The 27726-nt window shown below is 45.5% G+C and overlaps 2 protein-coding genes across 4 annotated transcripts; both read right to left on the minus strand.

Annotated features, from left to right (window-relative positions):
• Positions 1-351: 351 nt before the first annotated feature.
• Positions 352-13120, minus strand: LOC122692663 (zinc finger protein 599-like). The gene is made up of 4 exons (XM_043900459.1): positions 12874-13120; positions 9337-9463; positions 8314-8409; positions 352-4290 (listed from the first exon to the last, which is right to left on the minus strand). Exons 1-4 carry the CDS (start codon positions 12934-12936, stop codon positions 3257-3259), a joined length of 1320 nt encoding a protein of 439 aa, XP_043756394.1. The 5' UTR covers positions 12937-13120; the 3' UTR covers positions 352-3256.
• A 1067-nt stretch (positions 13121-14187) lies between these two features.
• LOC122692662 (zinc finger protein OZF-like) lies at positions 14188-27416 on the minus strand. Of its 3 annotated transcripts, XM_043900458.1 has the most exons (4): positions 26111-26790; positions 22304-22430; positions 19578-20318; positions 14188-14872 (listed from the first exon to the last, which is right to left on the minus strand). In XM_043900458.1, exons 1-4 carry the CDS (start codon positions 26177-26179, stop codon positions 14841-14843), a joined length of 969 nt encoding a protein of 322 aa, XP_043756393.1. In that variant the 5' UTR covers positions 26180-26790; the 3' UTR covers positions 14188-14840. The 3 variants fall into 3 exon arrangements, with proteins under 3 accessions (XP_043756393.1, XP_043756392.1, XP_043756391.1); XM_043900457.1 differs by lacking the exons at positions 14188-14872; positions 26111-26790 and adding an exon at positions 26807-27416 and having other exon boundaries at positions 17649-20318; XM_043900456.1 differs by lacking the exon at positions 14188-14872 and having other exon boundaries at positions 17649-20318; positions 26111-26789.
• Positions 27417-27726: the final 310 nt, after the last annotated feature.

A 27726-nucleotide genomic window follows, 5' to 3' on the forward strand; every position in this document is an offset into this window, starting at 1 on the left:
GAGAACAGCAATCGCACACCCACAGGGACATCCCAGCAGAGAAGCTAAAATGAGATGTTGCCGTGAAGACACAATTTCACAATCACTTCTGCCCATATGCCATTGTCCGGAACTCATCGACATGGTCCATGGAAAAGAAGCTGGGTGTTGATAAAGAAACAATTGGATAGGAGACCATCTACCCAGTTTCTAGCACAATCTATCAGCTCAGTCACTGGGATAATGGATTTTATTATCCCTCCTACACATTCAGCACTATTTATTACTTTTGGGTTGAAAACCTCAAACCCCATTCCTCTGTTCTTAACCTAAACTAAGACAACAAGGCAATAAAAAAAATAAGTTGGCACTCATTTCCAGTATTATTATGGTTTTAGACTACAGTGGCAGGAACTACTGAAGGACCTGCCGAAGAAAAAGGCCTGCCAATCTAGATTTCTATATGCACAGCTAAGTTGCCTTTTAAGAAAAAGTATGAGTTGGCACTTCTCTGGTGCTCCAGTGCTTGAGTCCTCACTCCCAATGCAGGGAGCAAGGGTTTGAATGCTGGTTGGGGAACTAAGATCCCATGCGCCACAGGATGTAGCCAAAAAAAGAAGAGTATGACTGTTTTGAACTCCATATGGGAAATTTAATAGAAAATTAACACACAAAATGAAATCCTAAAGTTTATATTTAAGGATTTGGAAACTGATCTCAGATGGAAGAACTGCAATGACAGAAACAACGAGGATCCAAGAGGGTAAATGCCTGCGTAGATGGATATAACTGCTCATAATTTGTATTAAACATGAATGATGGTTTCCTTGTGGAGTTAGAATGATGGAACTAACATACAAGGTCTCAACACATAGACTGAGATACCGATATACTGGTAAGTGTCTTACATAGTAGGGAAGAAGAAAAAGTAATGATAATTCTGTGCTCTACTGTTTTTAATAAGTGCTTATAAATCTCAAACAATAACAAACACAATTAGAGAATATGCTTTCCAAACTAGAATAAAGAAAACCTGTAAGTAATTAATAGAAAGTTTAAAGGGGAGGAGGGCAGAAAAAGAACAAGTGATGCAAAAAAATCCAAAAAATAAGAGTGCATATTTAAACTCAAATTATGTATATCAACTATAACATTAAATAAATATGGGATAAATTAAATTAGCAGTCAGTACTTTTGGACAGCTCAAAATTCCCTTCACAAGAGATTTTTAAAGGGAGGTTTTGAATTTCTATTCAGAGAAATAGAAATTTGACTGATGGAGAACCAAGACTTCATGCTGAATGTCACTAGAGCCCATGATCAAGCTTCTTAAGAACTAAAATCTGCTGAGAAGCCACCAGGAAATTACAAGCACCGCATCTCCTGATGAGGAAAGAAGAGAATGGCATGGAGGGGTAACTTGTGAGTAACAGCAGCCAGCTTTTAAGCACACCCACACAACCAGCCACACGACAGTCTTTTTACAACACTGTCCTTTAACCTGCACAAGCACCTAGTGAGGCATGCTGGCCAACACACTTGTTTCATAAACAATGAAGCTTCCAATGGTTAATCCAACTCCCAGTTTACAAGGGAGAAAACCAAGAACCCAAAAGTTCCCTGAGTTGGTCTGAGTTATGGGCACCACTAAATACCACAGCTGAGAATGCTGGCCCAAGTGACAGAAATCTCATCACTGCTCTACTCACCCTCCTGCCTAAAGTCATATAATCTGGGCAGGGCCAGGACCCTTCCTGAGTCAGAGAAATAAGGTCATGGAAAATTCAACTGCCCAAACTACCAGAATGAACTACAAGAAGTCTTTCTGACTTTTGTGTGTCCCAGAAAAGGACCTTCAGCCTCACTCACCACACTTGTAAAACTGGGAACTGTGAAACTTGTGACTAAGAAACTGGAACACACCGTCAAGCCATGGGTCATGTTTCCTATGGACGCAGAGGGCTCTGTTCAGGACTGAAGGGGCAAAGTCATTCCCGGAGACGCACCCCAACATCCAAACTATGCACATGTCCCATCAGCTCTGCCTCTTAACGTGTCCCAGGTCATCTCCAAAGCCACCATCCTGGGCCAGTCCACTGTCAACCTCCTCCTGGACTGTAGTGGCTTCCTCTCTCCAACATCAGTTCTTGATCCTCCTCAGTCCGTGCTCCACACAGCAGCCAAAGGGAGGCTTAGAGACAAATGACATCATCCCACTGTCCTGAGTCCCTTCCTCAGCTCCCAGAGCAGCTGCAATGCAATCCACATTTCTCATGATGCCCTGCCCCTCCATCTCACTGCCCACCACCTGTTTCCTTTGGACCCACTGGTTTTCAGCTGTTTCCTCTGCCAGTCCCGGCTCTGGCCTGCCTCAGGACCTCGGCACATGCTGTCTCCTTTGCAAGTCGTGCTCTTCTCCATCTTCAAACGTGACTGAGGCTCTTCCGTCCCTCACAGTCTGCATGTCATCCCTGTATACCTTCTGTTCCTCTTCCCATGCATTACAGTTTAAGAGACATCTTTCTACTTTCACAATGCAGACAGACTTGTGGGGAAATGACATGACTAAGGTCATCCAGATGGTGATAGGCACAGCTCAGGAATGTTGGCATCCCAACTGTCCCCAGAGTCCAAGCTTGCAGCCACTGGACCACTCCTCCTGATCACATCTGGCCTCCATGCCAAAGTTTTGACCTTGTTCTTCATTATGCAGAATGGGGATTGCAGGCATGTCACTATCACAGCAACAACACTGACATACCTCACCTGTGTGTTATCACGTCTGTTTCCCACTCTAGACATGAGTCACAAGACTCGTGTCCCAGTCACCCATGTATCTCCATAACCCAGGACACTGTGTGGAGCAACAGGGATGAAAGATGGGGTTCTCACGACTCCTGCCCATCAAACCAGAAAGAACACAGTGGACCCCTCTGTACACAGAAAATTAGATGGGGTGACACAAGTCATTAGGGAAAGGGGTCCTTCATCCATGGGGATGCACATAACTCCTGTGTTGGGACAAAGTGAGTTCCAGGTCTCTTTGTGGGCCATGTAACAACAAGGAGCTTTAAGGTGTAGAAAGAAAATCCTTCTGCTGAGAACCAAATCATGTCTTGGGACAAGACCTCCGCAGTGAAAGGGCTCAGCTACAGCTAAAGGTAACACACAATCACAGCAAAACTGAGCACGTGAGGGGACACACGGTGTTACTTGGGTACATAGTCTCAGATGCCAAAGAACATTTTTCCTCTGGCCAAACTATTCACCACAATAGTTACTTTAAAGAAGTCCTCCCAATGTGAGTTCTCTGATGCTGGCTGAGCCCAGCCTTCTTGTAAAAGGCCTTGCCACATCTCATACACGTGTAGGATTTCACTCCACTATGAATCTTTTGATGGGTGGTAAGGGTTGAGCTGTAGCTGTAGGTTTTTCCACACTCACTGCACTCATAGGGCTTCTCCCTAGAGTGACACCTCATGTGGCGAGTTACAGAAAAGCTGTCACTAAAGGCTTTCCCACACTCTTTGCACTCAAAGGGCTTCTCCCCAGTGTGGGTTCTCTTATGCCGAATGAAGTCAGATTGGTGGGCAAAGGCCTTTCCACACTCACTGCACACATAGGGCTTCTCTCCAGTGTGACTCCGCTGGTGCTCCGTGAGGTGTGACCTGCGGCTGAAGGCTTTGCCACACTCAGCGCACACAAAAGGCTTTTCTCCAGTGTGAATCCGCTGGTGCTCCGTGAGGTGAGACTTGCGGCTGAAGGCTCTCCTACACTCGCTGCACTCATAGCGTTTCTCCCTAGTGTGAATGCTGTAGTGTAGAGTGAGGTCTGCTTTCTTGGGAAACGCCTTCCTACATTTTCTGCATTTATAGAGTTTTACTCTAGTGTGAATCCGCTGATGTTGAAGAAGGAAGCGATTCTTGACAAACCCTTTCCCACATTCCTTGCATTTGTAGGAATTCTTCCCTCCGTGAAACAGGGGGTCTGCCCTTGATCCACGTGACTCACATGCATGAAGATCATCTCCTGAGGAGACTTGATCTTGTAAATCTTTAGAGCCCAGACTGTCACCTCTCCCCAAATCACCACATTCAGGGATCCTCTTTCCAGGGAGGGTTTCCTTGCGAAGGACTGTTCCTGTCTTCAAATGCCCTTCCTGCTTTTCTGACGCTCCTTCCAGTTCCCAAGCTTGCCCCAACGGAGAAACACTGCAGCCTTCCTGAGACACTGACCTCTGAAGTAAGTGTCCCTTGAACAAGGCTTGCTGAGCAGCAGTAGTCTCTGTGGTCTTGGTTTTTGCTTTGTCGCCTGAAGGGAATCCAATACACAAATGAGGCCTATTAGCAATGCCAACACAGAAGAAACAAAATCACCAAGCAAGCAGGAAAAGGAAGATGGAAATGTTACCCCCTGACACCCTGCTGTGGTTTGGCTGGAGGTATGTGGTCCTGAGAACCTCGTCTAAAGTGCCACAAAGAGTAATGAGAGAACACCAAACACTGACAGGCTGGGGAGCAATGGGAACTCACACGTGGCTGGTGGGAGTGCCGGAAGTCAACCACACTGGAAATTGTTGCGTGCTTTCTCTTCAAGTTAAATATGTACACCTATCCCATGTCTGAGTCAATCCAATTCTGGGTATATGCCCAAGATAACTGCTCATAGTGGTTATGTTTATAATGTCCAAAAAAATGCTCTGGTCACCTGATATGAAGAGCCAACTCATTGAAAAAGACCCTGCTATTGGGAAAGATTGAAGGCAATAGGAGAATGAGGCAGCAGCAGATGAGATGGTTAGATAGTACCACCAATTCAATTGGACATGAATCTGAACAAACTCTGGGAGACGCTGAAGGACAGAGGAGCCTGGTGTGCTGCAGTCCATGGGGTTGCAAAGGGTCAGACATGACTGAGCGAATGAATGGCAACTACTGATGTTCATCAACAGGAGAATAGATAACATAAACTTCAACATATTACTACAATGAGATATTACACAGTATGAAAGCATCACACTCCAAGTAACTGCAACCACATGAATAAATTTGATTTCACCTAAATCAAATCCCTTACGATTATACAGTGTAAGTGACAAATAGATTCAAGAGATTAGATCTGATAGACAGAGTGCCTGATGAACTACAGACAGAAGTTTGTGACACTGTATAGGAGACAGGGATCAAGATCATCCCCAAGAAAAAGAAATGCAAAAAAGCAAAAGGGCTGTCTGAGGAGGCCGTGCAAATAGCTTTGAAAAGAAGAGAAGCTAAAGGCAAAGGAGAAAAGGAAAAATATAGCCATTTGAATGCAGAGTTCCAAAAAACAGCAAGGAGAGATAAGAAAGCCTTCCTCAGTGATCAGTGCAAACAAATAGATGAAAACAATAGAATGGAAAGACTAGAGATCTCTTCAAGAAAATTAGAGATACTGAGGAAACATTTCATGCAAAGAAAGAAAGTGAAGTCGCTCAGTCGTGTCCGACTCTTTGCGACCCCATGGACTGTAACCCATTAGGCTCCTCCATCCATGGGATTCTCCAGGCAACAACAATGGAATGGGTTGCCATTTCCTTCTCCAGGGACTGAACCCAGGTCTCCCACATTGCAGGCAGACGCTTTTACCATCTGAGCCACCAGGGAAGATGGGCACAATAAAAGACAGAAATGGTAAGGACCTAACAGAAGGAGAAGATATTAAGAAGAGGTGGGAAGAATACACAGAAGAACTATACAAAAAAGATCTTCATGACCCAGATAATCACAATGGTATGCTCACTCACCTAGAACCAGACATCCTGAAACATGAAGTCAAGTGGGCTTTAGGAAGCATCACTATGAACAAAGCTAGTGGAGGTGATGAAATTCCAGTTGAGCTGTTTCAAATCCTAAAAGGTGATGCTGTGAAAATGATGCACTCAGTATGCCAGCAAATTTGGAAAACTCAGCAGTGGCCATAGGACTGGAAAAGGTCAGTTTTCATTCCAGTCCCAAAGAAAGGCAATGCCAAAGAATGCTCAAACTACCGCACAATTGCACTCATCTCACATACTAGTAATGCTCAAAATTCTCCAAGTCAGGCTTCAGCAGTATGTGAACTGTGAACTTCCAGATGTTCAAGCTGGATTTAGAAAAGGCAGAGGAACCAGAGATCAAATTGCCAACATCCACTGGATCATTGAAAAAGCTAGAGAGTTTCAAAAAAACATCTATTTCTGCTTTATTGACTATGCCAAAGCCTTTGACTGTGTGGATCACAACAAACTCTGGAAAATTCTTAAAGGGATGGGAATACCAGACCATCTGACTTGCCTCTTGAGAAATCTGAATGCAGGTCAGGAAGCAACAGTTAGAACTGGACATGGAACAACAGACTGGTTCCAAATCAGGAAAGGAGTACGTCAAGGCTGTATATGGTCACCCTGCTTATTTAACTTATGCACAGAGTACATTATGAGAAATGCTGAGATGGATGAAGCACAAGATGGAATCAAGATTGCTGGGAGAAATATCAATAACCTCATATATGCAAATGACACTACCCTTATGGCAGAAAGCAAAGAAGAATTAAAGAGCCTCTTGATAAAAGTGAAAGAGGAGAGTGAAAAATTTGGCTTAAAGCTCAACATTCACAAAACTGAGATCAAGGCAGCTGGTCCCATCACTTCATGGCAAGTAGATGGGGAAACAGTGGAAACAGTGACAGACTTTAGTTTTTGGGCTCCAAAACCACAGCAGACAGTGACTGCAGCCATGAAATTAAAAGACGCTTGCTCCTTGGAAGAAAAGTTATGACCAACCTAGACAGCATATTAAAAACCAGAGACATTACTTTGCCAACAAAGGTCTGTCTAGTCAAGGCTATGGTTTTTCCAGTGGTCATGTATGGATGTGAGAGTTGGACTATAAAGAAAGCTGAGCGCCAAAGAATTGATGCTTTTGAATTGTGGTGTTGGAGAAGACTCTTGAGAGTCCCTTGGACTGCAAGGAGATCCAACCAGTCCATCCTAAAGGAAATCAGTCCTGATTATTCATTGGAAGGACTGATGCTGAAGCTGAAACTCCAGTACTTTGGCACCTGATGTGAAGAATTGACTCATTTGAAAAGACCCTGATGCTGGGAAAGATTGAAGGCAGGAGGAGAAGGGGACGACAGAGGATGAGATGGCTGGATGGTATCACCGACTCGATGGACATGAGTTTGAGTAAACTCTGGGCGTTGGTGATGGACAGGGAGGCCTGGCACACTGCAGTCCATGGGGTTGCAAAGAGTCAGACATGACTGAGCGACTGAACTGAACTGAATGAATCTCACAGACATCCTGATGATCAATAGGAGATAAGCGGAAAACACATTATGAAGTTCTGTTTTACCCACTCGTGAATAGTGAAAATTCCTTGCTGTACTGGTGGTTATGTTTGTAAAAGGTTGTATGGACTAAGAATGCTTGCAAGGAGCCTCCTAAGGTCAGGATCTTGACCTGATGGTAGTTATTTGAATTTATTCATGTGTCAAAATTCATCAAGCTAAGCCCTTAAAAGTCATGAACACTGATATGTGTAAATTACACTTCAGTTTTAAAAAATCAAAAAGAATAAGGGGGATGAATGGAAGTCTGTTTCTTCTACAAACAGCCTCTGAGAAGCTGGTTGTACAGACAGTCACACTGATCAGAGGCCATTCTAGAGCTCAGGGGGTGGGGGGTGGGAACTAAGAGATGATAAGAACTCCCAAGAAGGTGGGAGGTGTTTCTAATGCAGGAATTTGTCTTGGGAGGGACACAGGGAGGTGAGAAGAAAGGCTTCAAGTGGCAATCAGATGCAGATGAGTCTGAAAGGACTGAGTGAAGGAAAGAGAAGCAAGCAGTCTTTACTTCCAACATGAATTTTCTCATAGGCTGAGGTCCCAGCAGGTGGGGAGTGGTGAGGGTTTGAGGTGAGCTGAGTGGCTGGGAGAGTTGGTGTAGGAGACGGAGCAGAAGTGTGGAGATCATGGGGTGTGCAGTATCATGCAGACAAGAGATGATGAGAGAGGTGGACCGGGATGAAGTTCAGGAAGGGGATGGAGTCAGGAATGATGAGGGGTATAAAAGGGATAGGAACTAGGCATGACTGGGTGAGGGATCTAATGATTGTTCGCATATAATGAACACGACCTGGGCATGGTTGTACAAGGGATCTAATGATTGTTCAAAGCTGGTTCTGGCCTTTTCAACTTCTTGGGTGTAACCTATGTCCCCAGGGAGGTCTCAATAAGAAGCTTCCCCAGAATTTCAGAGGCAACAGTCCCTCCCAGTCTGCAGTGACCTCCACTGCCTGGATCTTGGCAATCCACCTGAAGAAGTGCTTGGGCAAAGTCCTCTCTTCACCATCCATAGCTCTCGTCCAGGATGCAACAGGCAGGTCAGTTCTGGTTTGGAAATGGGATACCCTGTTTGTGGAGATACAGAACAAAGGGGTTTTGTAAAGACTATGAAGACTCTCTCTATAGAGTGTGGTTTTTAGGACAGGGAAGATTTCAGAATAACGGCGCTCCCATGCACGAAAAAAAAAATGCTGCCCTGGGTGCTGCAACCAAGGCACAAACACCAGCCTTGGGCAATGTCTACACAACAGCCTCCATCCTATAGAATCCAAAACCTGCTCTAGTGCAGCCACGGGACCCCTGGAAAAGATACCCACTCTTCCCACAGATGTTTTCTGATTAATCTAAGTCCGTGTGTCTCACCAGGTGATGCTGATTCTCACCACAGGCCAGTTCAAATCAGGTCTCTGGGATCAGGCCTGGGGCCACCTGACCCAGCCAGGTTTGTCCAGTCAGATCCCTGACATGGGAATCTTTTGCAGGGGCCCCAGGCTGAGCCCCTGCTGAGTGCTGGGGCAAGAGGTCACTTCCTGCCACAAAAACACCTTCACAGAAAGGGCATGACATAGGCACGCACAAAAAAGTAGAGACAAGAAATCTGGGGATCTCAGAGAGAAGGACTGAGGTGCCCACTCCTACCCAAAGTTGTGAAAAGACAGTTACCCGAGCAGACTCACAGAGAGAAGCCAGGGTGAGACCCAGAGCCAGGGCACAAGCACGTTTTCTTCCAGAACTTGGGGACAGGTCCTCAGGACACCCTGCTCCCAGGAGCCCCACTTCCTCCCGCCAGGAGGACCAGGCTTCTTGCTCAACCATCCGTGTTGGAGACAAAAGGAGAGCAAGTGGGAGGAGGCGAGCCCAGAACATGGCAGGGAAGATGGGCTGGGGGAGGGGGCGGCGGGCGGCACCACCATCCAGGCCTTGAAAGGATGGAACCAGAAGGAGGCTGCAGAACTCCCACCCCTGCCATCACGGAGGTGAGGAGAAACTTACCCAGTGAGACCAGGAGCCTGGAGGTCTCCAGCACCACCTCCTGGTACAGGGTCCTCTGAGTCAGGTCCAGTAATTTCCACTCCTGCTGGGTGAAGGTCACAACCACATCCTTGAGGGTCACTGGTGCCTGGCAAGTCAAACAGAGTAGCATCATGCGCTTTAGGGCTGTTGGATGGGATCAGAGCCTGCTTATTTCAGGTGTTCGCCTCAGGCCTTTCCAGCCTGCTGTAGTTGGGAACACAGGTTCTGGTGGTGGATGGACAAGGTGTGAGTTTCAACTAACTTGAGAGTTGTGTGACCCGGTGCAGGTAACAACATTTCTGAGCCTCAAGTTTCTCTTCTATAAAGCATTCTGTAAAATAACAGAAACTAACTGAGGAGGTGGGGACTGAAGGAGATGAAAGGTAACAAAGGTCCTTCAGAGCAAATCAAGGGCCCCATGAAAGCCCGCTATGACCATTGTTTTTTATGATTATTTCTCCTCTTTGCCCCTCTAAGGCCCTGGAAAATCTCAACCAGCACATAGCTCTGCACAAAAAAAGCCAGATCCCAAGCAAATGGGTGCAGGCGGTACTTTAGCTGGAACTAGAAAGATCAGGAACTGCTTCAAAGAAGACGTGGTATTTGAGCAAAGATCTGAACAATGCACACGGATGAACTGGAGACCATCCTGGGTGAGGGGGGACTGCAAGGGCAAAGGCTGGGAAGTCGGTAGGAGCTTGGCAATTGGAGGATGGTGCAGCTGGAGGGCAGTGAGCTGGGGAAGTATGGGAGGGGAAGGGGACACATAGTCCACACAGAGGGAGTCAGAGGGACAGATGCAGGGGGCCGTGCTGGGGTCTGAACTGATTCCAAGTGTCATGAGCACCCACCAGTTCACAAGCAGCTAGTGAGCCCATTACATATAGGGCCGGCCCTGTTCTAGGCCCAGAGATAAAGCAGCAAACAGGGATTCACGGATCTTCAATAAGCAACTGAATATCTGAGCAAGACAACATCAGCTGGCTCTAAGGATTCTCGTGATGAGGAAACAGAGTGGGGGGCAGAGGGGCGGCTTCTCTCATGGTTCAGTGGTAAAAAACCCGCCTGCCCATGTGGAAGAAAGCCGTTTGATCCCTGGTCCAGGAGGATCCCACATGCCTCAGAACAACTAAGCCCATGTGTCACACTCAGTCTGTGCTCTAGAGCCCGGGAGCTGCAACTACTGAGCTCCTGTGCTTAAACTACAGAAGTCCCAGCACCTGCAGCCCAGGCTCTGCAACAAGAGAAGCCTTTGCAATGAGAAGCCCGCGCATCACAAAAAAAGAGTAGCCCCGGCTCACCGCAAGCAGCAAAAGCCTGTACAGCAACAAAGACCCAGAACAGCCACAAATAAATAAATAAAATTATTTTTAAAAAAGAAAACAGAGTGGGAAGATTAGAGAAAGTGAAAGTCGCTCAGTCATGTCCGACTCTCTTTGCAACCTCTTGGACTATCCAGTCCATGGAATTCTCCAGGCCAGAATACTGGAGTGGGTAGCCTTTCCCTTCTCCAGGGGATCTTCCCAAACCAGGGATTGAACCCAGGTCTCCCACATTGTTGGCGGATTCTTTACCAGCTGAGTCACAAGGGAAGCCCAAGAATACTGCAGTGGGTAGCCTATCCCTTCTCCAGGGGACCTTCCCAACCCAGGAATTGAACCGGGGTCTCCTGCATTGCAGGCGGATTCTTTACCAACTGAGCCATCAGGGATGAGGGAAGCGTGTAGGTTGGGAGCAAATGTAAGAAGCCCTCTCTGATGAGGGGCCACACAAACAAAAAGCAAATACACAAGACAATTCCTGGCGGTGACTGGGGCTGTGACAAGAGCAAACAGCATCACATGCTGGAGAGAATCCTGGGGCCTGCTGTGTGTTGACATTCAAAGGCTCCCACAAGACACCATCACCCTATATTTAATCAATTCACTTTTCACATAAAAGGAAATGTCTTTAATAAAAGGATGAATTTGCTGCTGAAAATGGCAAGCTAGTTTTGCATAAACAGATGGCAACTGCCAAGATGAATCCAGTGACCTTCCTGGCTCCCAGCCCACCCCAGGGTCCTCCTAGCAGAGGAGCAGTGAGGTGGCACTAGTGGTAAAGAACCTGCCTGCCAATGCAGGAGACGCAAGACACGAGTTCAAACCCTGGGTCTAGAAGATCCCCTGGGGTAGTAAATGGAACTCCACCCGAGTATTCTTGCCTGGAGAATGCCATGGACAGAGGCACCTGCAGTCCATGGGGACACAGGACTGAAGGAGGTCTGACACGACTGAGCATCCTGATTCTAAAAATGCTGTACACACTGTGAATCTGTCCCCAGGCTCTCCTTCCTGCCGGCCTCAACTGGACACAGACCTGAGACCAGGGGAACCCCAGGACCTGATTCCCTGGGAGGGGGTCCCTAAGATCATCTCAGGACAAGGGGCTCTGCTCCTGAAGGGTCTGGAGCCATGCCACCTGGCTGGATACTGGGGAACACCCTCTCAGATCAACTCAAGCCAGGAGAAGGAAATGTTAATATCCTCATTAACCCTAAGGGATGGGAGACAAGGGCAGCAAGGAGACTTGCTCAAGGTCACAGCCCTGGGAAGGGCATGGACACAACATACACGGAAGTCTCCATACTGTTCCTTGAGCGCTTTCCTCAAAGCGCTTTCCTCAGTCCATTCAGGAGGTCCAGGGACAGAGAGGGTTCTGAGCCCATTTCTCTCGCACTGCCCTCAGGACAAGCCAAGGCAAAAAGACCTCCTTCGACCTTAGAAATCAGAGAAATGGAAAAGAGACAACTAGCATTTCCTGAGCGTCTCTGGGTGCAAGGTGCTGCATTCAATAGTTTTCACACCCTGCCCTACTCATCTCTCACCAGGACCCTAGAAGGAAGATTAACCCCATTTCAAAGCACAGGAAACTGGAGAGTCAGGACCTAGCAACCTTCCCCATTACTGGGCAGGGGCAGACCCTGGAGCTGAACCCAGGTTGTGAGCTCTAAAGTTCGTTCTGCACACCGGCAACACATACATGGAGGATGATACAGAGGGTTCCACGTACGTGTCGGGGAGGGAGCCCTCTCCTTCGCTGGCGACTCCACTCGACATGTAGAGGAAACCTATTAAAATCTGGATCAGCTTGCTTCCCCTCCTCGCCTCCAAATCCTCCATGGTGCCCACCAACCTAAGAAGTGGACCCTTTCTTCAGTCCGCCATTTCAGACCTTTCTCCACGGTTTCCAACAAGCTATGAGATTCACAACTTCACGCCGCTCAGCCTCACCTCCAGCATTTTCATCTAGTGGTTCGTGTGCTTGGGACACCCCTGCACAGATCAACTGCACTGGGAACCCGTCCATATCAACCCCAGCCTGGATTTAGGACACTCGGCTAGGACTGACTGACCAGCCTCCACAGTCCCCAGAGTTAGGGGAAGCGAAGAGACCCTGGACAACACTTTCCTCTCTGTGTGGGAGCTGGGACGACGTGGCAGGGGGTTCAAAGGGCCTGAGGGGCCATCCACTCACCGGTGCCGGATCGGTCTGTGCTGCCAGGGCCGCCATGGTGCCCCGCGCAGGGTTCCCAGCCATGCAAGGTGGGGAACCACGGAGGGTTCCGAGGGCTTAACTGCGCTCCCCCCACACGCCCACCCTCGACTCTATTTCTGGGCAGCGCGGGGAGGAAGCCTCTTCCCCACTCGCTCTGCTACAGCCTCGAGTACGCTGAGGGGCTCGGAGACGCCTACGAAGCTAAGCACACCTCAGGCGGACGCAACAAGACGCCAACGAGGACGCCGCCGGAAGTCTCGTGCAACGCGGGACTCTTGCCGCAGAGCCTCCTGGGTAATATGGCTACCGCAAGCCAGCCTGGTTCTTCGAAGGGCGCGACTCTGGGAATTTCTGCCGATTCTAAGTGCCTGCGTAAAGGGCTCTGGAAAATGACATCCTCGGGCTCCGGGCCGGGGGGTGGGTGGGGGTGCCGGGGAGGGGGGGTGGAAGAAGAGGCTCTTGGCGTTTTCTTAAATCGCCACCACCCCTTTTCCATGTAGTGTCTTCCGCAGCTAAGGAAAATGCTTAAACGTGTTATTTCATGTGCTGTAAGGCTAAAATCTCAGAGGGATACGCTGGACCATGATACGCAGATACAAAGCAAATTCAGGGATTTCCCTGGTGGTCCAAAATACTGGGCCACCGTGCTCCCAATGCAAAGGGCTCGGGTGTATCACTGATCAGGGAACTAAGATCCCACGTGTGGTGCAGCAGAAAAGAAAAAAAAAAAAAAGTGCATCCACTCAAAGATTTGACCTGATAAACATTATCTTGCTGCTCTTTAATCACAGGGAGACAGAAGCCTGAGGGTCATTCTGTGAGCTCCAACACCGGTGATGGACCACAGTGAAGACTTCATAGACAGGAAGACAGAGATACTAGGCAGCCTTGAATCATGTGGCCAAGATGCTGTCTCTCTTTCCCTCAGAAAACACATTTTTCCTGCCTCTATACTCACCAATTGTATTCCTATCCAACCCACCTGTTATATCAATGTAGTATTTCTCACTGCACATTACAAGGCATGTTTATTTTTTAGTGGTGTGACACCTGAGATCTACTTGAAAAGGAGATTTACAAAACTTCATTTTCTGCAAGACATTTCCTGCAGTAGTAGAAGTGTGTACAAAGTGGCCTCTTGAACTCAGATAAACATTATTTTTTTTTTTTATTTCAATATGTTTGGTGTAATGGCAATACTATCTGCCAAAGGATTTGAAATTATCTCTGAGAAGATTGTGAAAGGTGATTCCCCACCAGTTTTAGTCCGATAGTAAGATTATGCACAATCACTTCGTTCTGTACATTTGTCTTTATTCAATGAAAATTCACTCTAAGATGCCACATGTTTTCATTATGTGTCTTTATTACTGAAGATCTGCAAATGGTTGTGCTTACACAGCTTCATGTCCTCAGATCAAAACATGGCTTCTCCACCTCCTAGTCAGCCTCATACTACAATAAAAAAGATGATTCAAAGTTTCAAGCTGGAAGGATAGATTTATCAGTCATTGAGATGGGAAGGGTGGTGGTGCTGTAGATGTAGGAGGTTAGAAGGAAATATCTAAAATTCGCTTTTGAACATATTTTATCTTAGAATCTATCAAACACCCAATTGAGGCAGACTGTAGGCATTTGAATGTAGGACTCTGATACTCTGATTTTTTTTAATGATTTTATTTATTTACTGATTTTTGGCTGTGCTGGGTCTTCACTGCTGTGTGGGCTTTTCTCTAGTTGTGATGAGTAGGGGCTACTCTCTAGTTGAGGTGCGCAGGCTTCTCATTGCAGTGGCTTCTCTTGTTGGTGTGCATAGGCCCAACAGTTGTGGTGTACAGGCTTAGTTGCTCCATGGGCATGTGGAGTAGTCCCAGATTGGGGATCAAACCCATGTCTCCTTCACTGGCAGGTGGATTCTTTTTTTATTTTTTTGGGCAGGCGGATTCTTACCATTCCAGAGCCTCCAGGGAAGTCCTGACTTTTGGCAAAAAGAGTGAGATGTTTTATTCTTGATGGGCTGATTTTTTAAGAATGATCAGAGCTATGCAATCCAGACTCCCCAAGAGAAGAAATTAATGTACAGAAATAATGCCAAGTAAAATGTCTCATACCTGATTCTTACAGCTACAGGTGAGTCTAATGTTTTAGAAAAAATAAACAGAAAGCAGGATATCTGGGAAATATTAAAAGATTGTCTGGAGTTATAAAAAGATGTTCCTTTTTCTTAAGGTGGAATAAACATGTGGTACCTACCATTCACATTCCTGATCTCCAAAAGGTAGATTTCAGATAAGAGATTTCAAATCAGGCTGCACCCTTGCTAGCTCTTTTCCTTTCCTTGTACTCTGTCATTAAACTTCTCATATTAAGTTCCCCAAGATAAATCATATGTCGTTAACTCTGTGTCAGGTTCTTCTTCTGCAAAACCCAACGTTAGGCAGAACACGTTTGGTCAAAACCTAAGATATCAATCATGTGAATTATGTCAGTGATATTAGGTTTCTCTTCCATAAGAATATAAGCAAAGGCCAGGAAAACTGCCTTAAATGTATAACTGCAGAATCAGACTAAATCTGGCCCTGCCCTGTTTCTAACAAGATACTGAGTTGTTTTTCAAAGACACAACAAAACTACAAGTCATGCAGTCAAACCATGCACTAAGATTTCAACCTCAAACAACACTCAGGATCAGAATTTGTCCCCTGTCCCTACTTTTAATTTTCTTTTTCTTTTTTATAGTGTGTTTGACTGGTTTTGGTATCAGGGCAATAATGAATGACATTGTAGAATAAATTTCAGCGTGTTTCATCCTCTTTAGTTTTTTGGGACAGTTTGAGAAGAAGTCATATTAGCTCTTCTTTATATGTTTAGTAAAACTCCTCTGTGAAGCAGTCCAATCCTGGACTTTAGTTTCCTGGGATTTTTTTTTTTTTTTTTCTTAAAGAACCAGAATATATATTCAAGTGTTCATGGAACATTCTCTAGCATAGACTACACACTACCTCACAAAACAAGCCTCAACAAATTTGAGAGGACAGAAATTTAAAGCATCTTTTCTGAGCATAATAGTATAAACTCAGAAAATCAATCACAGAAACAAAAATGAGGGGAAAAAAAATTACATGGAAACTAAGCAAGCAAAATGCTGCTTAAAAACCCATGGGTCGATGATGAAATCAGACAGGGAATCAGAAAATACCTCAAGAAAAATGACAATGAAAACATAGCCTTATAAAAATCTATTGGATTCAGCAAAAGCAGTTCTAAGAGGGAAGTTCATAGTGATATAGGCCTTCCTCCAGAAACAAACAAAATGTCAAAAGATCAACCTAACCAACCACCTAAAACAATTAAAAAAAAAAGAGCAAAACCCAAAGTTGGCAGAAGGAAGAAAATTATAAATGTAAAAGAAATAAACAGGTGTTTTTTGTGTTGTCTTTTTTTTAAAGACAAAGATTCATAAGACCAGGAGATAATTTTTTGAAAGGATAAACAAAATAAAAAACCTCTAGTCAAGCTCACCAAAAAGAAAAGAGAGACAACCCAGATAAACAAAATAAGAAATCAAAGAGAAGTAACAACTGATACTATTGAAAAACAAACAAAAAATCTTAAGAAAATACTATGAACAGTCATAAGCCAATAAATTCAACAACCTAGAAGAAATGGACAAGTTTCTAGAAACATACAGCAAAAAGCAGGGTGAAGGTTAGCAAGTATATCCACAGTTGTGCAAATGAACATGAAATGTGTGTTTTCATCTTATTATCTATTTCAAGACCTTGATACCTGTCGGTGTTTCAGACATGTTTCTAGGAATATGGAATGTATTAATGTACAACATCTAAACACATATTTTCCTACTGGAACTTACTCTGTATTTGTTAGAAAATACAATAAGCAGCTCATCTATGACATTAAGTTGCATAGTATAATGGATGGTGATGGGTCCTAAGGAAGTTAAGAAGGGCAGCAAACGGATGATGAAAAAATCAGGAGTTTATGATGGGTTGAGGCACTGAACTGAGTGTTGGTATTTGGACTTCTAATGAAGATGGAAACTGAGGGCATATTTTAGGTGGTTTATTTCATCCTTTCCAATTGCTGCAGTCATCATTTTGTCTTACTGAATGAAACTGGAACTCCAGGATGACACTAGAACCCACTGTCCTCCTTTTATTCTAATGGGGATATTTTAACAATGGTTCAAAGTTACAATCTTTCTAATAGCCTTATGTAGATGTTATTTATTTATAAGATTAAGAAAGATCACTACTAGGGAGTTCCCTGGTTGCCTAGTGGTTAGGACTTTCACTGCTGTATCCTGGGTTCAATCCCTGGTTGGGGAACTGAGATTTCACAAGCGGTCCAAAAAAAAAAAAAAAAAAAACAAGGGAAAAAACAAAGCACAAAAACAAGAATGACCACTTCTACCCTTACTTTGATATCTAAGTGAAATAGGTATGAACAATCTACAAATTGAGGACATCTCCATTCAGTATCATCACATGTAGAAAATACCTGGAAATGTTTAAGATCTACAAAGGGAAAACTAAAAAACACTGCTAACAAAACTAAAGATCTAAATAAAAAGATACATTATGTTTATAGGTTGGGAAACAGTCTTTCTTCTATGTGTGTGTGTGCTTAGTTGCCAGTCATGTTTGACTCTTTGTGACCCCATGGACTGTAGCCCAAAATGCTCCTCTGTCCATGGGATTTCCCAGACAAGAATAGTGGAGAGGGTTGCAATTTCCTACTCCGGGGGATATTCCCAACCCAGGGATGGAACCCAAGTCTCTTAGGTCCCCTGCATTGACAGGCAGATTCTTTACCACTGCATCACCATACTGAAGATTAAATGCAATCCCAATCAAAATTCTAGCGGGAATTTTTGTTATGCACAAATTGAAAAGTGGATTCTAAACTTCATACGGGGGAATTCCCTGGCAATGCAGTGGTTAGAACTCTGCACTTCCATTGCCAAGGGTACAGGTTCAATTCCTGCTCAGAGAACTAAGATTCCATACGCTAAGCAGCCAAACAAACTTCATATGGAAAGGCAAAGGACAAAGAATGGCCATAATAACTTGGATAAAGAAAGTCCAAGAAAAAAAAAAAAAAAAGAAAGTCCAAGGAGTGCACAACCTTGAGATCAAGACATATTATTGTTAAAAGTAAATTATTCAACACATGAAAGTACTGGCATAAAGTGGATAAATGCAACTGAAGAGAAAGTCCAGAAATAGACATACACATACATGATTGACCTTCCATGAAAATACTAAAGCAATTTAAGAAATAAGCTATACTATTTTAAATCAATGTCACTGCAGCAATTGGGTATCCATATTTTTTAAAAAATAACTTTCCAAATCAACTGAGGATGGCTTATTAATATCATTAAGAAACCTAAATTTAAAAGTTACAGAAGGAAATATAGGAAAAATTCTGTCTTTAAATTTGGGAAACATTTCTTATTTACAATACCAAAGGAATAATCAGTAAAAGAATAAACAGACAAACTACACTAAAATTAAAGTGTCTTGGGAATTCTCAGGTGGTACAGTGGTTAGCACTCTGTGCTCCCACTGTTGGAGGCACAGGTGTGATCCTTGGTTGGGGTACTAAGATCCCTCATGCCCAGCAGCATGGCCAAAAAAAATAAAACTCTTTCTCTGGAAATGTGACTGAACTGAGATGACCAAGTCTGGAGGAATACTGGTAAATATTTCCAGTAGAGTACCTTAATCAATAATCCATGAAGAAACATCAAGTCAGTAATTAAGAGGGCAAATCATATGAACAGCAATTTCAATAATGATATATGGGTGGAAATTAACACATTGAAAATGACTCAGCATCATGACAATAGGAAAATGCTACTTCAAATCGCTGGATACAGCTATGACATCACAGAAATGAGAAAGCCCAAACACACCAAGTGTTGGCAAGAATGGAAAGAACAGAAACTTGGATTTTAGTGCTTCTGGTGAGACTGTAAAAAGATTTAACCACTTTAGAAAAGGTTGAGTGACCCCACGCAAGTTGTACATCCACCTACTCTACAACACAGGAGTTGTGCTACCAGATGTTAACTTGAATGAAGGCAAGCCTAAGTTCAGAAGGGCACTTCCCAAGTGTGAACTTTCCTGTTTTTTATGAACTTGGAGCTGCCTACAAAGAACTATGCTCATGAGGCTTTCATCTAGTATGGATTCTCTGGTGGACAACAAGACTTGTTTTGTAAGTGAAGGGCTTCCCACATTCACTGCATTTAAAAGGCTTTACTCCAGTGTGGACTTTTTGGTGTTGAACAAGTGTAGCCTTGCGCATGAAGGCTTTCTCACATTTGTTACACTTATAGGGTTTTTCTCCAGTGTGGGTTCTCTGGTGCTCATCGAGTTTAACTTTGCCATTGAGAGCTTTCCCACATTCAGTGCACTGGTAATGCCTTTGTGCAGTGTGAATATTCTCATGTCTGTTGAGGGCGAAACTGGTTGTAAACAATTTTCCACATTTGTTACACCCATAAGCCTTCTCCAAAGTATGAATTCTCTTATGCACAACAAGACTTCCTTTGTAGACATAGGCTTTCCCACATTCACTGCACATAAAAGGTTTTTCTCCAGTGTGGACTCGCTGGTGATAAAGCAGCCTTATTTTGAAGATGAAAGACTTACCACATTTGCTACACCCATAAGGCTTTTCTCCAGTATGGATCCTCTGGTGAGCAAGAAGGTTATTTCTGTACAGGAAGCACTTCCCACACTCACTGCACTTATGAGGATTCTCTCCAGCGTGGATTTTTTGATGCTGGACAAGTGAATCCTTGCGGGCGAAGGCTTTCCCACATTCAGTACACTCATAGGGTCTTTTTCCAGTGTGGGTTCTCTGGTGTTCAAAAAGTTTATATTTGTGGACAAAGACTTTCCCACAGTTACAGCACTCATAAGGCCTTTCTCCTGTGTGAACTTTACGATGGTGAATAAGACTGGAGCTCTGTCTAAAGAACTTCCCACAGTCACTGCACAAATAAGGTTTTTCTCCAGTGTGAACTCTCCAGTGCTCCGTGAATTTGTACTTCTTACTGAAGGCTTTGCCACATACACTGCACTTGTAATGTCCTTGCCCAGAGTGAGAGACCTCTCTCCTCTGCCTGCTTCTGTATGGAGGCTGTCCATCGTGGGAAGAATAGTGCTGGAGAAAGGCCAGGCTGCCAAGGAAAGTCTTCTCAATCTCTCCGTACCTGAACACAGTGTCAGCCAGGTACAGAACATCTTTCTCTACCAGGGCACACACACTGGAAGCGAGAGTCTTCAAGATAGAAGGGTCTGGCTGTGGATTCCTGTCTCGTGTCACTTGCTCTACAGAAACACACTGTTTAGAAATGGACTTCTCAGCTTCTCCTCCCTGCCAACAACCTGAAAGGAAAACAAAAAGTACTGATAAAGTGTGTGGAGACTTTTGTGGGACAGGAACCCATTACAGATTTCTGTATGACACATCAGAGAGTAAGTCCATGGCAAAAGATTCAAACAAGGGAGGTGGACAGGTGGCAGAAGGGGTTACGGTCAATATTAGGTCTCTGTGATCGGAGAATAGGGAAAAAGACAGGATGCCGGGATATGGTGCTGTGCTGAGAGGCCTGGAACTACCCACTCTTTGGCTAGTGGTATTCAGCAGGATTTCAGGGTGGTGACAAGTGTACTAGGTAGAATGTGTCCCACTTCAGGAAAATGCATTCACGCCTGACTACTCGGTGTTCGAGGACTATATAAGTACTTGCACCTCCTAAGATACATTAAGAATGGACTACTGGTACTGTCCTTCTAGATTTCAAAAATATATATATACACATTAATATGATATTTGTTTTTCTCTTTCTGACTTATTTTACTCGGTGTAATAGTGAAATTCACCTCATTAGAACTAATTCAAATATGTTCCTTTTTTATAGGTGAGTAGTATTCCATTGTATGTATGTACCACAACTTCCTTATCCATTCATCTGCCAGTGGACATATAGGTTGTTCCACATGCTAGCTATTGTAAACAGTGCAGGGCAGCAAAAGAGACAGAGACATAAACAGCAGACATTGGGAAACAGTGGAAGGAGGAGACAGTGGGATGACTTGAAAGAACAGCATTGAAACCTCTACATTACCATATGTAAAATAGATAGCCAATGGAAGTTTGCTATATGACACAGGGAACCCAAAGTTGGTGCTCTGCAACGACCTGGAGGGATGGGGTGGGGAGGAAGGTGGGAGGGGCGTTCAGGAAGGAGTGGATATATGCATGCCTACTGCTGATTCATGTTGATTTATGGCAGAGGCTATCACAATATTGTAAAGTAATATCCTCCAATTAAAATTAGAAGAGAATCAACGACTGGGACTTCCGCAATGATCCAGTGGTAAAGAATCCACCATCCAGTGCCAGGGTGAGGGGGGTGGGTTCTATCCCTGGTTGGGGAACTAAGGTCCCACATGCCACCAGTGTGGCAAAAACAAGCGAACAAACAAAAAAACTAGCAAAAAAGAACAGATTGCTAGTGGAGAAGATTGCAGGGAGAGAGGGAAAGGAGAGATGTAGGTGACAGTGAGGTAGAAAAGGACAGGGGTATGAACTCACAGTAGAAACAGACAAAAGGGGGAAGTGTCAAAATGGGGAAGATAGAAATGAGGTACAGCCAGGATAAGATAAAGACTAACATAGTCACGGAGGAAGGATCTGTCCCTGCAGGATTAGAACTCATCAGTGACATCACGCCTTCCTACAGCTCCTGCTCACCAGGTCCTGGGTCCTGTCAACCCTCTTCCTATGACCAGACAGGTGTCTACCTTGTCAGGCATCCAGGGCCGCCTCTGCCCCTCAGCTCAGGATGGGTGAGGGTGGAACCTACCAGAGCAAAGGCCTGAGGGCAAACTGGGCAGTCAAAGACACCAGCCCAGAGTGACCCAAACAATGACAACCTTCGGGAAAAATATTTATTATTAGAAGAACCTTGAGGAGAGTCTTGAAAAAAATAACCTAGTGTTGACCACAAATGCTGACCACATTAAGTGTCTGTAATCACTGAGGCAGGTGTTGCACAAAAAAGGGTTAGAACCTGTGACACAGATCTTCCACAGAGCAGAACAGTCAATACACCAAGTAGTCGCAGAGCAAAGTGGAAGCGGAAGTGGACAGACATGCAACAAGCCTCCAAGGCCAAAGCTTTCTGTGAAAGGCTTCAGGGCATGTGACACAGAGTCAACACCCACAAGTGGGGGGACACAGCTCAAATGCCAAGAAACCAGGGAAGGAAGCAGTGTCCATGGCCCAGGCTGGGAAGGCTGGAGTGAGCCACGCAGAGAGAAGGGCCGAGCCCAGCACAGGCGGTGTGTGCGGACGCAGTTCTTACCCAGGGAGGCTACCAGGGACAGGTTCTCCAGCATGACATCATAGTACAGGAGTCTCTGAGCCTCGCCGAGGAGCCCCCACTCCTCCTGGGAGAAGGACACTGCCACGTCCTCAAAGGTCACATGGCCCTGTCAGGAGGGGGACACATGAGTTCACAGAGGCCTCTGTAACTAAAACACCCTCCCCACCTTCCAGCCTTCATGGCACAACACCGTGACCTGAGGGCCTGGAATCTGACATTGCCCACCTGCTCAGGAGTATCTTCACACCTGGACCCTGCCCCCACCTGATCTTCAGATGTGTGTCTAGTTGTACACCTGACACCTCCGGTGAGACACCCCTGCCACATCTCAGACTCAGCACGAGGATACATAATTCTGGACAGTCCTCCTGCTCATCACTCCTACTTTTTGTTGGCTGCACCAGCTCTTATTTGTGGCATGTGGGATCCAGTTCCCTTACCAGGGATCGAACCCTGGGCCCCCTACATGGGGAGCGCAGAGTCTTAGCCCCTGGACCACCAAGGAAGTCCCATCACTCCTACTTCTCACTTCCCGTCTCAGACAGTGTCCCTACTCTCACCTAAAGGCAAACGTCGTGGTGTCATGTCAGACGACTGTCCCTGACCCTGCACAGCAGAAAAGCACCCAGCTCCTCAGGCCCCCACCCCAGGAAAGGCTGTGCTCTGTCTATCCACTCACGTCCTGGGTCCTGCAGTGTCCTGGACACACCCCACTTGGTCTCACCTCCAGGCACATGGACAGGCTGGCTCCAGTCCCAGGAACATCTCACCACCTCATCTTCTCCATTAGACACATGAGACCACCTCAGTACAACTATCAAAACTGAGGAGGGGGTTCATGGGAATCCCTGAGTTTGTAGGCAAGTGGGACAGAAGAACTGGTAGCCTGGAAACTAGAGACCAGAACTGGCTTCTCTAAAGAGGGTCCTGTGCCTGAGGTGACCCCAGGGCCAGAACTGAGGCCCAAGAACCCCAGGACAACTGTGTCTCCCATATCTGTGTGTCAGGACCAGGGGTGGGATGACGTCTGGGGAGGTACTGTCAAGGGACCATAAACGTTGCTGCTACCATGGGCGCCTGTGAAAAGAGGGAGGATCTGAGATCAAGGTGATCATGGTGAGGATGGAAAGGCGGAGCTGTGTCCTCCCTTCCCTTCCCTGAAGATGAGTCACCTCAGGTTGACCTCTGACCTCAGAGCTATAACCTGACCACTCAGATAGCCTTCAACAAAGATTCAACTTCCTTCAGTTTCAGTGTCTTTATGTGTAAAATGGCAACATTTATGGTGCCTATCTCATGATGCTACTGTAGGCATCAAATGCATGATTAGTGTATGTCTGGTGCTATCACTGAGCTATTACAGAACAGAGGATTAACATGTTCATAAATGTTTTTGAAAATATGATACTTCTTACATGTCTTTTAAGTCATTATATAAATGTGGCATTTAGTCAACACCTTGAAGTTTCTGTGATTCCTTCTATGATTTCCCATCTGACACCAAATATATGATATCTTTTCTAGCACCAATGATCAGATTCTGTGATACAAACTGGGTGCCCTACATTAATCATATTCTGGCATCCAGAGGTTAGGGACAAAATTTAAAGGTTTAAGGGCTCAGTCTCACCGGACTATCCCTTTCTAGAGAGGCCAATTCTGACCTCTGGTTCCCAGGCTACCAATATTTCTGTCCCACTTGCCTACCAATTCAGGGATTCCCATGAACCCCTCCTCAGTTTTGATAATTTGATAAAATGACCTATGAAAGTAAAGCAAACACTTTTCTTTCTTTTGGTTCATTGTAATGGATACAACTTAGAAACAGCCCAATGGAAGAGATGGCTAGGTGGGGAAGGTGGGGGGTGAAGGGAAGCGAGGGGTTTCCAGGTCCTTTCAGTACATGACACCAGCCTAGGACTTCCACCACTTCAATGTGTTCACCAATCTGAAGGAAACTTCATCTCATTTTTCAGCAGTTTTTATACCTAATCTAGTTTCCTTCTGATCCTTGGGAGGCCCCAGGGTGGGGGTGGGGGTTTAAACTAATTGCTTGGTTTTTCTGGTGACCGGTACCATGCTGAGGCTACCTAGGAGACCCACCCTAAGTCACCTCATCATAAAAACTCCTGTGTGAAAAGGGGGCTACTTGTGAATAACAAGTCCTAACTCCTAGGAAATTCCAAGAGGTTCAGAGATCTATGTGAAGAGCCCAAGACAAAAACTATGTTAAATATATTATGTAAGATTATACACCGACATAGATCGCCATTTTCAGCAGTTATTACTCGCTTACACAGATTAACTTGTTAAATCTATACATTTTTAACCTTGTGGTTTCCTGTGAGACCTGAGGCGTCTGTCCTTTGAGCCTGAGCTTGACTCACTGGTCAGTATGGCCCCATTTTTCTGGCTCCACAGGAACAGACAGTTGGCTGAGTGTTCACAGGAGTCAGTGTACACAGCCGCCCCGCTCCTTCTCCATCTCCACCCCAGTCACAGCTCCTTACTGCTTATACCCTGCTTCCCCCAGAAAGCTCTGGAGCCACAGGACCCTCCCATCGGGCAGCCTCAGAAAGTCCCACTCTCTCTGCTCTCTAGCCCCAGCCTCTCTCTCATCTCAGGTCCCCTTTCACACAAAAGTGACAAGACCTTCCCTCCTAAACTTGAGATCCAGGCGAAGCTGCAGTCCAGGACTCAGGCTGTCACCACATGGACACCTTCAGCCAGTGACCTCCTCCCTCAGTGCCAAACTATACATCTCGGCAACCCCCGTGTTACCTCAACTTTCGAGTCTAAGAAACAGCACATCCCTAATTCAACCTTTACTATCTCCCTAAAACTGACTTCTCATATCAGTGTGGTCTCAGGTCTTACAGATGCTCAGCCAAAAGAAAACCTTTACTGTCCTTTACTCAGAGCCACATTTACCGCACCAGGAAATCCTGCCAATTAGCTTTAAGGTTTCATAATACAATTATTTATATTCCATATATAATTCCATATTCTATAAATAATATAATTAATGCCTATATTTTAATATTCATTCATTATATTATTTAATTCATTTATTAAAATAAACACACAACATTGTTAATTGTTTATATCTCAATACAAAATAAAAAGTTTGGAAAAAATTAATAAACAGAAACCTCAATTAGGGTTGGCCTGCTGGAGGCGGAAGCCCTCACTGACCTGAGACAATGATGGTATTCAAAAGAAAGAAGAGTCTCTTCTTTTCTGGAAAGGACTCAGACAATGAAAAGCCATGGACTCATTGGTGGCTACAGCCCATCTAACTTCCTTCTTTAATCTCCATAAAGTGTTAGCTCAGGACTGTTGTATTGCCCTTGAATTTAAAGTTCTTTCTTCACAGAGAAAGAGTTTACAGACAAAGTAGAGAGGTTAAGAAAGTAAAGTGAGAGTCTATCTAAGCAAGGGTATGCTCTCAGCGTGGGAGGAGTGATAGGTGAAAACCTCGCGTCCCAGGTTTCTCAGGCAAGGCAGTTATAAGCGGGATAGAAATGAAGGGGTGGAAAGCTCACGAGGAAGGAGAAGTCTGGGGGTCAGATTTCTTGATTTTAATCCAGCTCCATTTTCCAAGGAGAGAAGGGATTTTTGTCCTTAGCTTCGATCAGAAGTGTTATGACGTCCGTGCCTGATGGGTACTTTTCATCTGTCCGGCTAATCTTACTGTATTGAGGACATCATGAACAAAAGTTACCTTTGGACACAGGAGATTCCCACCTTTCACCTCCTTCCTTTGTCTGCTACCCAGACACTTACCACCCAAGATCTGTGCTTTCCTGTCAGTCTGGAGGTTCCTGCTTTCCTCTGCCTTCGGGTCCGTGCCATTTGCAAGACGCAGGCCCCCCTGCCCCCACTTCTCTGCTCATACCTAGCGACCTGCCTGCTGCAATAGCCGCGCACCCAAACTGCAAATCCCTGATGCTCCTGAGCGGGGAGACATCTTCACAAAAGAAACGGGGGCAGTCGAATTGTTTCACGTCGGCAACTTCCAAAGTCACTAGAGTCGTCCGGAAACCACCCCACTCTCTGGAGTCTAACGCAGAAGCCTCTCCCAGGCCTCCCTGTCTCCACCTCATCACCCCCTCCCCAGTCAGTTCTCCTCTGAAATACTTTAAAACTCGAGCATCTTCCTGATTGTTCACAGCCCTCCATGGTTCCCAGAATGCGGACTGTCGGCCCAGCTGACCCAGACGGTTGACTCCTCCTTAATGTCCTGTCCCTGCAGAGAGGACGCCAACCCCATGTTTCCCTAATGCTCCGGTTCGTGTGCGCCCATCAGGATCGGCACGTGCCGCGCCCACGGCCTTTAACACTCCAAACTTATCACACAGCGTGTCAGAAAGGGGACCGCCACACACGCACGCCTGAAGTTCTGCACTCAGGGGCCAGAACCGCGGTGCCCTGAGCAGGTGACCCTCATGGGGGCTTGAGGATCCGGGGACGAACAGTTACCTGGGCCGGGTCCTGCCGCGCGCCGGTTGCCATAGGACCCATTCGGTGCAGCAGGGAAAACCTGGGCCAAAAATCCCGAAAGCGGTTCCGCGACCCGCTCACTCCGGTGCAGTGTGGACCGCGCCCCTCGCGATCTTTTCAGTTTCTTTAAGCTCGGCTCCACCCAGTGATTTAGAGCCCCGGGTCCTGCAGACAGCAGCAAAAACGGTCAAACAACCATCAGAAAGACGCCAGAAGTCCCGCCTCCTCCTATTTCACGTTCCCGGAAAAGCCCCAGTTTGGGGGCTTCATTGATGCGGAGTACAAGGCCGCGCACAGACTTCTGGACAATGTAGTTCCCCTGCCTCCAGGAATTGCTGTGTGGACCAGACTCACCCCCAACCTGCAGGGCACTAATGGGCCAAGTCTGGCTGGAAGAACCACTTAAAAACACATCAAAACAGACCCAGCAAAGCCTGTATGTATAATCTTTTAAAAATTCTGATCTCTCATTTCTCAACATAAAATATGATACAAGATTAGAAAAAAGGCATTCCAGTTGTGTAAAGACTGAGTAGCCAGAGTCGTCGTTTTTGTTTTTTACGAAAATCTTGGAAGCATTTGCAAGTAAGGAAATAAGATTTTGGAATAAAAAAGGTAATTCTGTATTATTGTCTAAAAAAAAAAAGTACATGAAACTAGATAACAGAACTCTATAGTGGATACTGTCTGCCTAAATAAACTTAAGAGGCAATAATCAACCACAACACATCTACTTGGGATCAAAGAATTGCAACTCGATGCACAGTAAAGTATCAGGGCTTCCCAGGTGGTGCAGTGATAAAGAATCTGCCTGCCAGTGAAGGAGATTCAAGAGACTCGGGTTCGATCCCTGGGTCGGGAAGATTCCCTGGAGGAGGAAATGGCCACCCACTCATGTT

This window comes from Cervus elaphus, chromosome 4 (genome assembly GCF_910594005.1).
Source record: "Cervus elaphus chromosome 4, mCerEla1.1, whole genome shotgun sequence".
Taxonomy (NCBI): Eukaryota; Metazoa; Chordata; class Mammalia; order Artiodactyla; family Cervidae; genus Cervus; species Cervus elaphus.

Excerpts from the sequence above, each read along its gene's own strand:
- LOC122692662 (XM_043900456.1), bottom strand. The coding sequence starts at position 26,179 with ATGGCACGGACCCGAAGGCAGAGGAAAGCAGGAACCTCCAGACTGACA. Across the intron at positions 22,431-26,110 it reads GAAAGCACAGATCTTGGGTG|GGCCATGTGACCTTTGAGGA; the intron begins GTAAGTGTCTGG and ends CCCTCCTGACAG. Across the intron at positions 20,319-22,303 it reads GTCCCTGGTAGCCTCCCTGG|GTTGTTGGCAGGGAGGAGAA; the intron begins GTAAGAACTGCG and ends TTTTCCTTTCAG.
- LOC122692663 (XM_043900459.1), bottom strand. The coding sequence starts at position 12,936 with ATGGCTGGGAACCCTGCGCGGGGCACCATGGCGGCCCTGGCAGCACAG. Across the intron at positions 9,464-12,873 it reads CACAGACCGATCCGGCACCG|GCACCAGTGACCCTCAAGGA; the intron begins GTGAGTGGATGG and ends TTGACTTGCCAG. Across the intron at positions 4,291-8,313 it reads TTGCCCAAGCACTTCTTCAG|GCGACAAAGCAAAAACCAAG; the intron begins GTGGATTGCCAA and ends GATTCCCTTCAG.